The 15,688-nt window shown below is 46.0% G+C and overlaps 1 protein-coding gene across 1 annotated transcript in view; it reads left to right on the top strand.

The window, feature by feature from the left end:
- Nucleotides 1-413: 413 nt before the first annotated feature.
- Nucleotides 414-15,688, top strand: part of LOC104272054 (B-cell lymphoma/leukemia 11B-like) — a gene marked incomplete at its 3' end in the record, with an annotated part of 33,717 nt that continues 18,442 nt past the window's right edge. Inside the window, exons 1-2 of the mRNA XM_009866933.1 lie at nt 414-717; nt 5,771-6,139. Of these exons, the coding sequence (XP_009865235.1) occupies nt 414-717; nt 5,771-6,139 (673 nt within the window). The remainder of the gene's footprint in view (nt 718-5,770; nt 6,140-15,688) is intronic.

The following is a 15,688-nucleotide window of genomic DNA, read 5'->3' on the forward strand; positions in this document are numbered from 1 at the left end:
TATAGAACAGCCTATGCATTTTCTGCTCTCAGAAGCAGTAAATATGTTTTTATGAATGTATAGTTTACTTAAGAGGAGATACGCCACTCCCTTCTTTAACACTGTACATAGTTTCTGATGAAATAACATCTGACAAGTGTCGGAGATTCGTGCAGATTCTTGGCTATTCTTGGCTTTTGTTCCGTTTGGGTCCGGCGTGCTTACTGTGTCTTTCTCCTCCTTTTCCCTCAACCTGTCGTGTTGCCTGGCTCTTTGTGGCAGTGCTTGGGCTCGCTCCATCTCAGGTGTGTACAGAGGGTTAAACTCCCCTTTGAGAGATTCGGGCTACTTCTGCAAAAGGTGTCGGATGTAGTTGCAGGAGAGTCCTATCTCTCGGAGGTGTATGAGGGGATCGCTAAGGCGGTGGAGCAGAAATGGTGATTTTCCCCCACCCTCCCCACACCGCTGCCTCCCCGGGATCCCCTCGGTCCCGGTCCCCTCGTTGTCGGTACCCAGCAGGGGCTGCTTGGCGGGATCCATCCCTCCGGCTGCGGCCAGGTGTCTGTGGACTCCATCCTGCCTCAGCCACCACCCGTTGCGTTGTGCTGCCATCCCGAGCTGGCGGGCAGTGGTGGGGGACAGGACGGCGCAGCGGCGGGGCCAGGCACGGCGGAGGTTCGCCGCTGCTCCGGCCGCCTTTGTGCACTTTTGTGCACAAGCCTGAGAGCCACTCGGAAAGTGAGGGAAGCAGAGAGCCCTATGTTTCTGGGGCTTGCCCGTCAAGTTGCTTGTTCTGATTGACTCAGATTCAGACTTTTACTTAAAAAAATGTAAAATGCTCTGAACAATTGTTTTTCAGTCCTGAGGAAAAATTAAAAATTGATGGCAGATAAGCAGCACCTAGTACCGCTGAGCATGCTGCTGATGCAATATGTAGGCATAAGCTCAACTCTGCACCTTGCAGCTGCAGGGAGCTGCGGGGAGGCTCTGGAAACAGGTTATTGATAAACTTCGATGGCAAAGAGTCGTGTCGCCTGCTTTGAGCAGCGTTAGCCTTTGTGCAGCGAGGATCCTGACACCGATCTCAGTGATAACCCAGCTAGAGAGCGTGTGATCCGAGCTATTTCCGTTAAAGATGTTGATGTTACAGTAAATGTGACATGTGGGTGTTGACTAAAGGGACATCGTTTTCAGACGATGGGCCAACACCCTCAGGAGTGAGACACTTCTTTGTGCTTGCTCCCCAGCTAGGCTGAGCTCTTTCTGGATGTACCTTCAAGACAACAGCGACTGTGTGGGGAGAGCAGCGCGCTCTGTGACACGCTTGTGGGTGGCTTCCCGTGCCTGGGCACCAGGAGCCATGTCCCCATGGTGGACCCAGGGCTCATCCAAGAGATGAGTGGCCCCTGGGGTAGCCCATGCTTTGCCCTCGAGGTGGGCGCAAGGGTGACTGGTGGCAGAGGTGGGGTGCTGGGGCAGACAGGGCACCCAGCGGCACCTCTGTGGCAAAGGCACTGGCAGCACTTGCCTCAACCACCCTGGTATTGATTTGTGCAGAAAACAACCACAGAGAGGAGATTTCACATGAAACTATCTGGCTTGATACCAAACCGATCCCTCTTTCCCCTTTCTTTGCCTCCTTTTGATACTGTGAGTCAGGAAAAATAAGGAAGTGAATAGGTTGGCAACTTTTACATCCCTTTTTACCTTGGTTCTGAAGTGCAATAAAAAAGCAAGAAAATTAATCACTGCTGCCTGGGCACAGCCTCATCCAAACACTATGAACAAGCATCCGAGGTTCTCTCCTTTGAGACTCTGGAAATGATTTTTAGTTACACAGTTTTCTCCACTATTAATGGGCATGATTTTGAGACATCTGACAGGCAGAAAGTAGTTAGCATGTGCATTTGCTTTAATACTGGGCATGAGTGTTGTTTGCATGGGGCACATATGCTGTAATGATGTCACCATGCCGAAGTAGGAGCACTGGTGGTTTTGTGACAGTGCCTTTATAGAATTAAGGAGTTTATCCACTGTGTTTTGGTGTCATAAGCAGACAGAGAGCTTGGAGATGCTCCAGCCTGCAAGTGTAATGCTTTTCGAAGTAAGGGACATCATTTATATTGTCCGGTTGCATTAATTTCGTGAAGCCATCCGATAATAACAGTGTCCCTCACGTCCCCATAGATCACCCGTCTCTGACTTGCTGTGCTCCATAGGCAGGCAATGCCAAGGCAATCCTCTTCGGAGGAATCTCTGGGTGCAGGGAAAATACCAGGCACACCTTAACACACCTGGAAGAACTAGGGCATGAGTCCTGGCTGGAAATAGCTCGTCTGCATTTTTTTTTTCCCTTTTCCCATGTAAGGGAGATGAGATATTTTCCATTATCCTTTTTCGTGTGGCTTGATTTCTGCTTCCTAAAAAAAAAAAAAAAAATTAATTTGAAATAAATACTCCTCAGGAAACACCCTCCCAAACCTAGCTACCAACAAACAGCAATAAAACCACAGAGTTAAATTCAAATAATGTGAAGCGACTCATTTGAAACCCACAGAACTTTAGATGGAGTCTGGCCTAAATTGCCCCATTGGTATTAAAGGACTCCTTAAACAGCCTAAGATCCTGGCTGTTGTATTAACCAGGCATGACCCAATGCGTTATGGGCTGGACTTGCAGGCTTTTTTCTCTTTTCCTTTGTGGGTTTTAAATCTCTCCTGCAATGTTACTTGAATGTAGGTTTATAATGGCTTAATTGAGTTGTCAATAGGAAGCCTTTTTTTTATTCGGAGTTAAAAAAAAGGCAAATTGACATGGATAAAATGCATTTGAAGATCTATTCACTATTTTGTTTTTCATTCTTTTATGTCTGTTTTCCACATCCCGAATAAGGGGATATAATATAGCTGCTGCATTGTTGAGTGTATGGCTGGTCTCATGCTTTATGATTTATTATGCTCAAATCAGAAATAGAGTCGAGTAAAAAATCTTTTGATAGTTTGAGACCCAATTACTACTGATCATGAGGGTTTGGCGTACCAAGAAAACGAAAAGCTGATTTTCGGTAATGTGACGACTGCCAAAATATGAAGGAATACCAGATGTTATTTTAAAAAAGTGCCATTGCAGAGTCCTTGGAAATAGAGAGCAAGCGAGTGTAAGTGAATAGGCATATGTGGATTTAACTAATATTCAAGTGAAGCGTAGAACTGAAAAGAAGGAATTTGCAACAGTTTAGCTGTTCAAACCTCCTTCATGTTTCCATAGACGCCTGGTCACGACCCTTATCACATGCAGCAGTTTTGCTATGTTTTCTGAAGAGCACAATTTAAATCACAGGAAAAAAAAATCTTCACATCAAAAAGATAATAAAGTTGAGATATGTGCTTTTCTTTTTTATTTGTTATATATTTAAAAATGCTAAAATTCAGCCTTTGCAGTTTAAGAGACAGACTTTAATCTGAAGGCTTTACAGGGAAGGAATGTTAGGTGAAACAAGTAACAAGGATTTTCCTCCTCTGCTACTTTCTTCCCTTCCGACCTTTGGTTCAGGTCCTGTTTTCGTGTTGTCTTTTCCAGTTCTTTGTCCCATCTCCCGCATGTGTGTCTGTGTCTGTGTGCTTATGTTGCCTCTCTGCATGAGTTTGTTTTTTTTTTTGTTTTTTTTTTTTTTATATTTTGACACACTGCTCCCCCTTAATAGGAATTCTTCCTAGAAATAGCGTGCACATTTCTAAAGGACCCTTTTCACAGTCCTTTTCTTTTGGCTCTAAAATGATGTATATGTAATTGGTAATTAAAGGTGCAAGCTCTCTTAAATATAAACAATATTGCTCAATGTTAGATCATTAAAGGGAACCACAGCGCTAAATAATTACCTTTTGCATCGTGACACTCTCTTTGCAGGCATCCGTTCCCTTCCCAGCAGTCTCTGTTCAGCACAGGGTTATGGTTACATTTTCACTAAGGCGAGGAGACATCTTTTCATGATATAAATTGGTGAATTAATTACGTAGTATTGTCCTCAAACTCTTTTTAAACTTAGATTGGGGGGAAAAAGGTAATTAATGGTTTTCAAAATGAATACTGTGCGGTGTATTTGCTAAGCTTGGTGCGAATTAGGAAACCGAAGCCTTCCCCTGCCCATCATCGGCTCCAGTGGGATAGTCCCTGTTCAGGCACTTCTCTGGGGTCCCTGTCCTTTTCCTGCTGCCACTGACGCTTTGCTGTTCGCGAGCTCTGATGCAACTTGTAATACAGCTGGTAGATACACCGATCAATTATTTATTCCAGAAGGCAAAAGGGGGGATGATTCTTTTGCTAAATTGCCTTTTTCCAGGCTCAACTATTTTTGTTGCCAGGCAATACATTTCACCTTCTACCTCTTTTTCCTTTCCTATCTGGTGGCTTTTATTTTTTTTTCCCCCTCAATTCACCAAACAGCAGGACAGAACTCCTTTTGTTTTCGACCAGGAGGAGAATCCAGACCAGGATTAAAACATCTGTTTATCTCAGCCTTACTTCTTTGAGATATTCGTCTGACTTGTTTTCCCCAGGAAATCCATAAGCAGACCACTCGGGCTAATAGAGAACATTTTTCCTCCTATTCCTTTAATCCTGATTCGATTAGAGGTCTCACTCACTGATTTACATACTGTTATTTCCTTTGTTTTGTTCAGCCCAAATCCTATAGTCCTCGCAGAGGCAAAACAGCCCTAGGCAAAAGTCAGTGGAAATTTTGCCTGAGTAAAGACCAAGGTTTGTATGATTTGGCAGTTACATGGCAGAACAAGAGAAAACAAACCAAAAAATGTTTTGCCCCAGAAATGGATTGTGATCCATAATTATTTTATAATGTAAGAATTATCTTCTCAATACCCATTAAAACACAGTGTGTTTTATTAATTGTCAAATGAGAAATCACATATTTCTTAGAAACTGATGCAGGTCTCTCAGAAATGCTTTCCCAGTCTTTGGGGGCAACTGTATGAAATACATCAGGTCTGTGGGTAGGATTTAAAAAACCCCAGTTTTATTAACCTATATAGCAACTGCAGAGTTATTTGACATCAGGAAAATAGAGTGGAAGATCTCAGGCTCAGCCAATATTCCAGTATGTTAAATAAGTGCCTCAGTCTCTTTCCCACTGTACACACTTTTGAAACCCTTTAGCTTCTCATGAGACCGTATGCTGCTTGCAAAGTCTGCTGTAATTCGTGCTAGTGGGTGGTCATTTAACCTCGCTGGTATCTTTGTAATGGGACAAGGTGGTACTAATTTTGTGTGCCGCAAGGAGCCCGATCCTGCCTGTCTGGAGCACAGAAACCTTCCCCCTCTCTCTGAATTAGGAGGAGAGGTTTGGGTGCATAAGCTGTGCTGGATGGGGCCCTGGCCAGATGGCTGAAAGATGCGGTGGGAATGAGAAGGTGGGATGAAAAGAGAGGAACTATTTCGGAAAGTGACTTGGGGCTTGAACATTTGCAAAATGGCTCTTTGCTGATATCCTTGCAGCACTGGCAGCAGTGGGAAGGAGCTGTCAGGAAAGCTATGCCAGGTCAGCCTTTCCATTTTGTTTCAGGCAGGCTTGGTTGCAAAATATATTGAAATCATTCTGGGAGAGAGGAAAAGCTGAAAAATAAAAGCAAGATCTAATCAGGCTTGGCTTCTTTGGGAGACGGGGGAAGGCTGGGCCTCTCATGATGCATCCTTCAGAGTCTGTGAACATTCAAAACAATTTCTTTCTCTTCTCCTCTCGTCCCTTTCCTCCCTCTTTCTCCTTGTCCATGTAAAGCAGAGGCTGACCATGTGGAACCGGCACTCGCCGACGAGGATGAGAGCCTGGCAATAGCAGAGCCGGGTGGCATCAGCATCGCTGCAAGCGGGACAGACCCCGACTTGTTAACCTGTGGACAGTGTCAGATGAACTTCCCGCTGGGAGACATCTTGGTTTTTATAGAGCACAAGAGAAAACAGTGCAATGGCACTGGTGGTGCCTGCTATGAAAAGAGCATGGATAAGAGCAGCCCTCCCCCCTCCTCACGCGCCGAGCTCAGGAAAGTGTCAGAGCCAGTGGAAATCGGGATCCAAGTCACACCCGATGAAGAAGACCGTCTTCTCACGCCTACAAAAGGAATTTGCCCCAAGCAGGAGAACATTGCAGGTACAGCATGTTTTACACTCAATCAACTGCCTAGGTAATCTTTTAACAAGAGCCCTCTAGAAAGTGCCATGAAACAGAAGCTTCAGTAACAGGTCTTTATAGAAGACATTGGTCCTCACAGCTGTGCAGAGCTCAGCAGGGCTGTCCGCCTGATGTTTAATTCAGTGTAGTTATCTGCGCAGGGCCAACTCTTGGAGGGAGGTACCTCTCAATCCCCCAGCAGAGCCAAGGGGAAGCCTGTATATATAAGAAAAAGCAGAAAGTTGGAGTCAAAAGCCATTTCAGGAGCATCCTTAAGCAAGTTAGCAGTGGCAGAGGGATAGGTGACTCTGGTGAGTACTCAGTTCAGTCCAGTTCAGATACCCTTCATCATATGCAGACCCACTAGTCATTATGTCCTTGCTTATTCCTTCCACCGGGGTATAAGCCAGCTTCTTAGTCTGCAGTGCTGCCTGTGCTGCCCGTCCTGCACCTCTGCAGATGGCTGGAGTTGGGTGGGCAACACCTCCGTTCCCATGCATGCCCCAAAAGGAGCTTTTGAAATGGGGAAAAAAGGCACAGGCTGGCTCAGGTGGGCAGATTTCAGGCATTTCTTCTTCTAAAACTCTCCTATGTGGTGCAGTTAATATTTATTCGGTGGACCTCCCTGGCTCAGAGGCGGGCACACGGGTGGTGGGATCCATCTGGGTGAGCTGCTGTGCAGCGATTCCTGCCAAGCGCCCAGCATGAGGCTGCCGCTGTCGTGCAGGGCGTTTCTCTCCTCTGCTGCGGTGTGTTCCTCTGCAGCAGTGAAAGGAAGGCTCTGCTCCCAGCTAGTGCGTGGGGATTTTATGTTACACAGCAGGATCTCCCCTTAATCGGGCCTTTTCTGTTCAAATCAACCGAACCCCATACAGAAGACCAGTGGCAATTTGTCTTTGCTGCCACTACCCCAATTTCTGTAGGGTTGTCCTATGGGATTAAGTCTGACAGTCCAGGATCCTGCCTCTAGTAGAGATGTTCCCATGAGGGGATCCCCAGAAGACTTTAGAGGCTCCTATCTTTACAATTGCAGCTTAAGAGAGCCCCGCTTTTAGCATTGGAGGTCTCTGAGTCAGTCCCCAGCATCTCTGATGGGCTTGGCCATCATGTAATTGAGGATGTGGGCTTTGAACTGCTGCAGTATTCAGATCTCCAGATGATCAGCCTCATGAGAGAGGGCATATGCCACCCATTGACTACCTTGTTGTTTTCTAGGAATCTTTTTTGGGTGCAGTCAGCATCTTGGCATGGGGCAGCTGGTAGCTTTGGGGGCATTAGCAGTGGCAGCCTGTGCTGTAGCATTGTAAGCAGCCCTACTCTAAGATTTTACCCCATCCTTTCCTCATCCTTTTTCAACTTTCTACATCCTTTTGCGGTTGTGAATGCATTTCTTGGCAGACATGACTACCTCATGGTATTGCAGCTTTGAGGGCTAGTTTTCTTTCCCATTTGGTGGGAGCAGAAGTGAAGAGTTCAAGACCTCCTCCTCCAGTCTGCTGAAGACCTCCTGAATGGTGCTGAGCACTCTCAGTAGCCGTTGATCTCTGTGCGAGCTGATGGTGCTCAGCCTCTTGCAGAGAGTGCCCAGTGCTTAGTAAAGTTAGTGCTGTGGTTGCAGTACAGACGTTTTCTCTTATTAATCTCTGCCCAAGTTCAATCCAAAGTGAAATACCACAGTGGCCATACCCAGAGCAGAGGGTGCTCTACCATCCCAGCTTCTGGGGGTCAGCATCAATATAACAAATGCTTTTGCCCTATGGAAAATCATCTGGGGGCAGTGGGGTGGGTGGAAGGGGATGTTCACGTGTGGAAAAGGCATTAAAAAATATTTAAAAGCCAATCTGGAGTACCTAATCTCAGACTAAACTGAATATCAAATGGAAATATGTAGGCAAGATTTTGAACTGAGAAAAATAAAAGGGTTTATCATTTGACTGGCATTTTCTCAGCAGTGCACGGAGATAGGGACATCCGCTAAACAGTGCAGTAATAATGCTTTCTCAATTAGGAGCCCAGCTCCGAGATAAAAAGGTGCAGTGTCCTTCCACATTTTTTTTAATAGCAGCGGATAGTTTTCAATAGTAGGATAAAAGCCTCACATTACAGCCATGGAGGGTAGCCATGAAAAACCCACAGAAGTCATTCACTGGAAAGGCTTTAGTGGGATATACCAAACCCCTTATTTATATTTCAATAGAAAGGCTTTCTGCATTAGCCAAGAAAATCAGAATCTGCATTTAACATTAAAGGTATTTCCCAGTGAGCGGCTGTAGAGCATTGTTGTTAGATTTGTTAAAAAAAGAGACTAAATACGATTTCATAAAAGGGAAACTTAATCTCTAAGGCAGCTTTCTCCCACCCCACCACCCCCTCCCTTTATTTTTTTATTTTTTTGGTAATAATGCAACAGCCTACAGTATTTTTACTTTATATGTGACGAAAGATATTCTTAGCCTTTCTGTACTGCGACAGGAAGAATGAATTGCTTTATTCCACCAAGAAATATGTAAAATAATCCCTTAGAAGTATGGGGAGATATGTTTGTTCAAAGCATTTAAAATGTTATTTTAATCAAAGGCACAAAACACGCTACATGCTGTGTCAGCTAAAGGAGACCATTACATTTTAACAGCAAATCATGGTCTTTTTCCCCCTCCTAGCCAGCCCCCCCCACTTTGAAACTAACTTTTTTTTATTAAATAAAAAGGCAAAAAAGATTAAAGAATAAAAAAACTTCAGTAGCTCGAATGTATAAAGTAATTTAATATGGTGGAAGCATTAATTATTTTAGCTTAATTGAATTCTGAGGACTGCAGTAGTTGCATTTTTGTAGACAAGCTCTGTTTATTATTTCTTTGTGTAGATTAACAGTAAAGGAAACATAGATAACTTTCAGTTATTTATTGTAAAATAAATGTGTCAATTCATGTGTAAAGCAAGCTGTTCAAAGATAATTGAGTCTTTATATTTGAAGAGGGAAACCAGAAATCACCCACTCGCCACTCTGGCTCCCTGAAATATGCTGCCACCGCTGCTGCCCTCAAATAGGTTTCAGCTCTTCTCCTTGATCTTGTGTTATTTTTGTAGACCTTCTTATTTGGTCATAATGATTTGTGTGCCCTTGTGCTGCGTGACTAAGCCACCAAATCTTACAGCTTCCCCTGGCTGAGCATAGTGAGGGTACATCGAAAGCGCTGAGCTTGGCTTTTCCCTCTGGGCGTGAGGATGTCGGGGTGCAGCACCGACTGTTCACCTCGGCGCAGGGTGCTCCAGGGTCCTGAAGTCTTTCCTCCTTTCTTTTTGCCTTTCTTTCTTATTTGGTAACTCGGCTGGCTCTGGTCACTGAATGCCTCTTGAGCCCATAACAGACCTTGTGCCGCTCAGAGGGAGGCAGGTAGAGTTTGGGAGCCTGCAAGAGTTTGAGTGCACGCAATGCAGATCTCCAGCTAACAGTTCTAGACATCAGAAGAGACAAAAGCAACTTTTTCTCTGCAGTCAGCTTTTAAAGACCGTCTGATAATGAAGTCTATCGTCTTTCCCTGACTGGTAACTTGCAACTCCACGCTTTTCAAGATGCTTTCACTTAGCTACCACTGCCCATAAGGTGTGTGGTAGCACGTTAGCTGGCACTGGGAGGACATGACTTGTTTAGGAGCAGTTCGTCCTATAAAGTTTTATGGTGGCTTTTTTTTTCAAATTGGCTGACCTGTTTGAAAATCAGTTCAGCCTCCCCCTCATACAGAGGATATGATTATATCGAACAGATGTACCAGATTGTTGCACAGCAAAACACGGCCAGGCCATTGAGTTGGCTAGGCGTTATCAGTCACTGCTTCTTTTGCTTCACTGCTGGCAGGTATTTTGGAAAAAAAATAGACCACTGTTTTATTTTATACCTCTTTTTATCTTTCATATTTATCAGATCTTGGGCATAAGGGGGTGAACTGTCCTGGCAGAACAAAGCGCTGGGGAGGTGTCTCTTGCTGTCCTTTAACTGATGCTATCTCCTGTTCTCACGGTCCGCCAGGCTGCTCTGCAGCACGGCTCTCTGAAATGATCCAGATTAAATAAAAAGTACCAGTTGGCTTGTTTTTAATGCTGGATGGTTTCAAAGAACCCTGGCAGCAGAGGGAGCCTTGGTGGGCCAGGCACCACTTGGAACAGACCTCCGGCTTCACTGGGTGGTCTGCACACTCTGGACAGCATACCCTTGTGGACAGAGAACCATACCAGCAGCAGAGGTTAATTAAGAGAGCAGTAGTTAGTTTCTGCAAAGGTGGTGCTTGGAAAGGGGAGGAGGTTGATTGGAATTGACGTTTCATCCCCTCCCGGCCACCAGTGCTGGGCTCCATACATTATGTACTTGAACTAGATGTGCATCATGAAAAAAGGCTCCCTGTCAGATGCAGGATTTAACTGCAACCCCTGCTCCATGAATGTTCATTTCAGCCTTTTGAACGGTAAAACTGCCACTGAGAGAAACTAAATAACTCAAATGTGCTGGAAGCCAGAGATAAACACCGCCGCAGGTTGCCATGAAATAGGCTATTTGATATATTTAGAATTGTTATTTTTCTCCAAATTAAGATTAGTTAAATCCATGTGTGTTGTGTGAGTGATTGTTAACTCAATGGCATGGATTATCCTTTTTTCAAATCATGACAGCTAATTATTATTGCTGTCTACCCTGAGACATTCTCTTACAATGTACCATTATGGACCTGTGCACCCATATTAACTGTAGGACTCAGTCAGCCATCGTGATGCCTTCACATGTGAGGGGAGGAAAATGCAAGCCAAAACAACCTGAGGCCGGTGGTGTTGATGTCTAGTGGGTTGGGAAGAGGTGTCCTGAGGAGTACTGAGCTGGCACGGGGCACAGGGGCCATTCCCTTACGGAGGCCACCATGGCACTGGGTCCTGCTGCCAGCACCTCCCCAGCGTGGTGGGTCTTGCAGGAGAGACTTACTGAAGCCAGGCCAGGAAAAACACTATGTGAAGAAGGAGAGGCTTCCAGAAGTGTGTGGTAACAGTGCCTGAGAAACTTGGGTTGTAGCTGCAATCCTTTTCATGAGGCTTTTCTAGGCTTGTTTCTTGCCTTGCCTCTGCCAGGCTTTCCCTGGGTGCAGAGGAGTTACCTGACCTCCTCCTCCTCTGCTGCTTCACCAAGTATTTAGCAATGTGTTTTGCTAATTGGTGTTGCTGAGCAGTATGGGGAGGGGGAACATGACACAGTGTCAACCACTGCTCCCCTGAGAGCAGCATTAATGAGCAAATCTCCTGCCCCCAGGGACCTGCTGCCTGCCCCCAGCTCCTGACTTGGGTCGTGGAGAGAAAAACAAGCTGGATGATCTCACCAGGAGCCCTGTTTGTGCTCAGTGCAAGGTGAAGGGCACGACAGGGGAGTTTGGCTCTTTTCTGGTGACGGGACACCCCCAGCCCACTGGAGGGGCCTCGAGGTGTCAGCTGCCCTTCCCTGGAGGGGCTGACAAAATGTTGGGGACACAGTTTCAAGGCTGCTGATGAGGCCAGGTGGAGGGTCTCCAGGTACTGTGATGCCCCATTTAGGGCATCCTAAGAGAGGCTGGGGCGGAGGGCATCCCCGGGTGGCTTGGCAGCTTCCCAGCCTTGGCATGTCTCCTCCCCCTGGACGGGCACTGATGGACAACAGGGCCGCGGCTGCTTGGCGCTGCACAGCATCTCCCAACAAGGCACGGGTAAGCACCCTGCTAATCCTCGCAAGAGTTAAAGGGGAGAAACCTGCTGGTTACGAAACCCTTTCTTCCCCTTGCTTGAACTCCACCGCACCCATTTGGCTTGGCTCCAGCATCCTCCTCTCAGCTCCGGCCCTGGGGGCCACCGGCCGCCCTCTCTCGCTGCTGCCATCTCAGCTTGCCCCTAGCTGTGTCCTGCCCAGGGTCCAGCCCCAGCAGGCACTAAGGCTTTCCCAGCATCTCTGAGAGTCAAGCGTGAAACTAATCACACTGAGTTTTAAAAACAGACTAAAAAAAAACCAGCTGAGGGATATTATGCCCTCGATTCTCCCTGCTGGTTTTTAGCTTTTTTGTTTTGTTCCTCTCACCATCCTGTTTTTCAGTTATTTTCTGCACCCTGTGTGCAGTTAGCCGCATTCCCACGAGGCCGGGACAGCAGGTGCCAGTGCTAGGGGAGCAGGGGGGGTCAGTTCACCCTGCTCCACCCCAGTTTCGCCTGGGGTAACTCCCTTGAAACCGGCGGTGCCATGCCAGATCGATCAGGCAGCACAAGCGGGTACCTCCCCCAAATGCTCAGGGTGCCGAACTGCGAAATGGGAGCTCGCTGCTGTTTTTTTCTCTCTCTCTAATCACTCTCAGTTATAGTCATCTTCAGTTTTATGTGTGACAATGTTAGGTAAAACCTTTTCGACAGAAGTGCCATTTTGCAGGCTGACGAGAGGGGATTTAAGAAGGTCATTCAGTACACATGGCCAGAGTCTTCTCGCTCTGGGGTGGACGTGCATCAGGAGTTACTCTTTTAGAGCAAAACTTGCTTGGTTGCACCAGGTTGCCAACATCGTTACGCTCATTTAATTCAGTGGAAGGACTCTGCACTTGCTCAGAGGTAGAGCCCAGTCAAAATCTTACCCAGTAAAGTAGGTTTTTTTCCTTTATTTGAGCCCTCGTGTGAAATTACTTGGGCTGTGTGTGTGAAACCAGAAACCATATGTGTACCTCTGATTATTATTAGTGTGGAAAGACTGGTAGATATTTTAAACAACACTGATGGTAAATGGTGAAAAGGCACTGGTCAGCCAGTCATTACTCTTCTGTCTTGACAACTTTGAAAGCAGCTGTTAGGAGCAATGTAAAAGTAGTGACCAACCTACCTATAGACTGCTGTGGCATTCGTGGGGATGCATCTAAAAGCAATAGGCTTGTGCTCAGTGGAGTCCTGACTGCAAGAAGGGAGTTTGTGTGCATTTACAGGGAGATTTTGCACTGGAAAGTAGCCAAAGGAAAGCTGATTGCATGGAAGTACTGTAAAACAGAAATCTCTGACATAGGTAGGAAAAGTCGCTGTTCTTCTCAAACAGTGAATAAATACATAAAGGCATAGAAATGGTTCTTTTGCTTCAGCAGAACAGAAGTGCTGCTATAGCATGAGGTTGCCTCCCTTCATGTCTTTTCCATAGATTGTTTTTCTTTTTCAGCCAGTATTTGAACTGCGCTGCCTATACACACAGTGACCAAATCGGCTGTGACATAAAGGTTGAACCTTTCTAGGGTTTTTTGGAGATTTGAACATTTTTCTATCATAACTGAAGAAAAAAAACCCCTGTGAAGTAATCATACTTTTTGTACAAGAAAGGCTTGGATTTCTATGTCATGTCACATAACTTCAAAGGGCATACATTTGGGGCTGAGTTTCAGCACTGGCTTCAGTGGCTGAGTGGGAAGATGGGAGCCCAGAGGGTGAGAAATAGAGGAGAGAGGCTAGGTATAGAAATAAAACCGTGTTTCTCAGCGGACAACCCTAGAAGCCTGAAGAAACTGGGTAGCTTGGGAGACGTGCGTGCTCGCTCCGACGAGAGCATCCTTTTCAGCATGGTTCCTTTTCCCCGTTCCCTCCCACCCTCCAAATGGTAATTGGTGGGCCGTGCAGCAGAAATGTTATTAAAAAAAAAAAAGGAAGAAAAAGTGGGTGGGTGGGGTATCTAGGGATTTGGTGTCTAAGCTCAGGAGTTAAGCCGGAAATCCCAGAGATGTAATGAAAACAAAACGGACTTTTCACTCGCGCTGTGGCATTCTGGCAGTGAGAACGCTTTCGTGAGCCAATGTTTTCATTGTAGGTTTTCTCGAGAGAAGTAGTGGAAACGAATCGTTAACCCCTTAACAGGAAGGAATGTGGTTGCTGCAGCAGGGAGAGGAGAGCCCTCTTGGCTCCTAGTTGCCATGTTGCCGAGCTTGGGGGTGTGTGTATGTTTGTGTGTAGTGGGGAAGGTGGGGTAGATACCGCTTGTAAGGAGTTTAATAATCTTAATGGCAGATATGAAATGGTTACTTAGCGGTTGTTGTTTTTTCCTCTTTGCATGTATGCCTTTGCAGAAAGATTCGAGCGTGATCAGCACAAACCATTGTTAAGCCCAACAGCTCTTAAACTCGTTCTTTTGTCTGGCATTTGGTAGCGTATTTCTTGAGTGAGAAAAGAGGGACACCGCTCACCGGTCCCTCGGCATGGTCATAAAAGCCGCAGATGGAAAAGACCTACCAAGTAGCAGATCCCACTTTTCTTGGAAAGTGGAAGCACAGGATGTATGTCTGTCACAGGCATGTTACAGATATAGCTTTAAATATCCAGCAGCCTTGGACTTCGTTCAGCCTTACAGGAGTAAGCCCCTTCATTAAAAACAAGGGAGTTTGGGGAGGAAGGGAGTGATTAATCTAATTTACCTTAACAGCCACTTTTGGTGAAGAGATTGTGTATCCCTGTCCTCTGTGCTCTGATTAGGCTGCATTTTATTTTGATATTTTATTTCACCTTTTGATCACGGCTGGCACTTACGACTCTCTCATTAGGGTACTTTATCTGCAAGTATTTCTTGCAAGCGGTACAGAGCATCAGCCCCCTGCTCTAGCTAAAGAGCATCTTATCTACCCTTCAGCACCTCAGAAGAGCAATTAAAATAATTATATACCTTCTTCCAGCTGCCCTAGATCCTCTAGTCCAGCCCTGGCATGCAGGTTGTGGGACTCTGGGTGCTGTGCGGACTTCGGATGTAATTGCAGAGCTGCTGCAAGGGGCTGTGTCTCGGCAGCTGACCTTGCTCGGCGCGCCTGGCCTCTGAATAGATGTTTGCCTTCTTTCTTCCCACTTTGACAGCTCCCCGCACTGCACTCCAGCCCCTCACTCTGCCCCAGCCCACTCCTTGCCTGCTCACGCTGGGAAAGCACCGCGGCAGCAAGGTATTTGTGCCTGAAACTGCCTGGGCCGTGAGCAGAGGCTGATGAGAGCGTCTGCTCTCCCGTGCGGCCCGGTTTAAAGAGGGGGAAAATAAGAGAGGAAAGAGATAGTGCTGAATAAATTATTGTTCTACATGGTTTTTATACCACGCTGCTTTCGTAATGGTCATTTAAACAAGGTGGAGTGGTGGGGGAGGAGAGAACAAGACCCAACTGCAGACAGGGATTAAACAGCCTTCCTCTTCTTTTAAGACATTTATTATTTTCAGAGTCAAACCTGTAGCCAGCTAATATAACTGTAAAAGTCTCCTCTGAATTATTGGTGAGGCACTCTGAAGCCTTCTACTATATCTGATGTACTTATGCGCAGGCAAAATCCAGATTTGAATTTAGCACCTACTTGGTTTATTTTCTTTATTAAACCAACTCCTGGCTCATTTTTTCCTTTCAATACCAGCTTTTCGTTTCCCATTTTCTGGAGTGCCCTATTACTAGCTCATAAAAAAAGAGTTAGAAACTCAAGGGAAGTTTCCTGAGCAAGAAGGAATTTTTGGGGGGGGCTTCCCCCCCCACCCCTCCCGCTGGCGTG

This window comes from Apaloderma vittatum, unplaced genomic scaffold, assembly GCF_000703405.1.
Source record: "Apaloderma vittatum isolate BGI_N311 unplaced genomic scaffold, ASM70340v1 scaffold41693, whole genome shotgun sequence".
NCBI lineage: Eukaryota > Metazoa > Chordata > Aves > Trogoniformes > Trogonidae > Apaloderma > Apaloderma vittatum.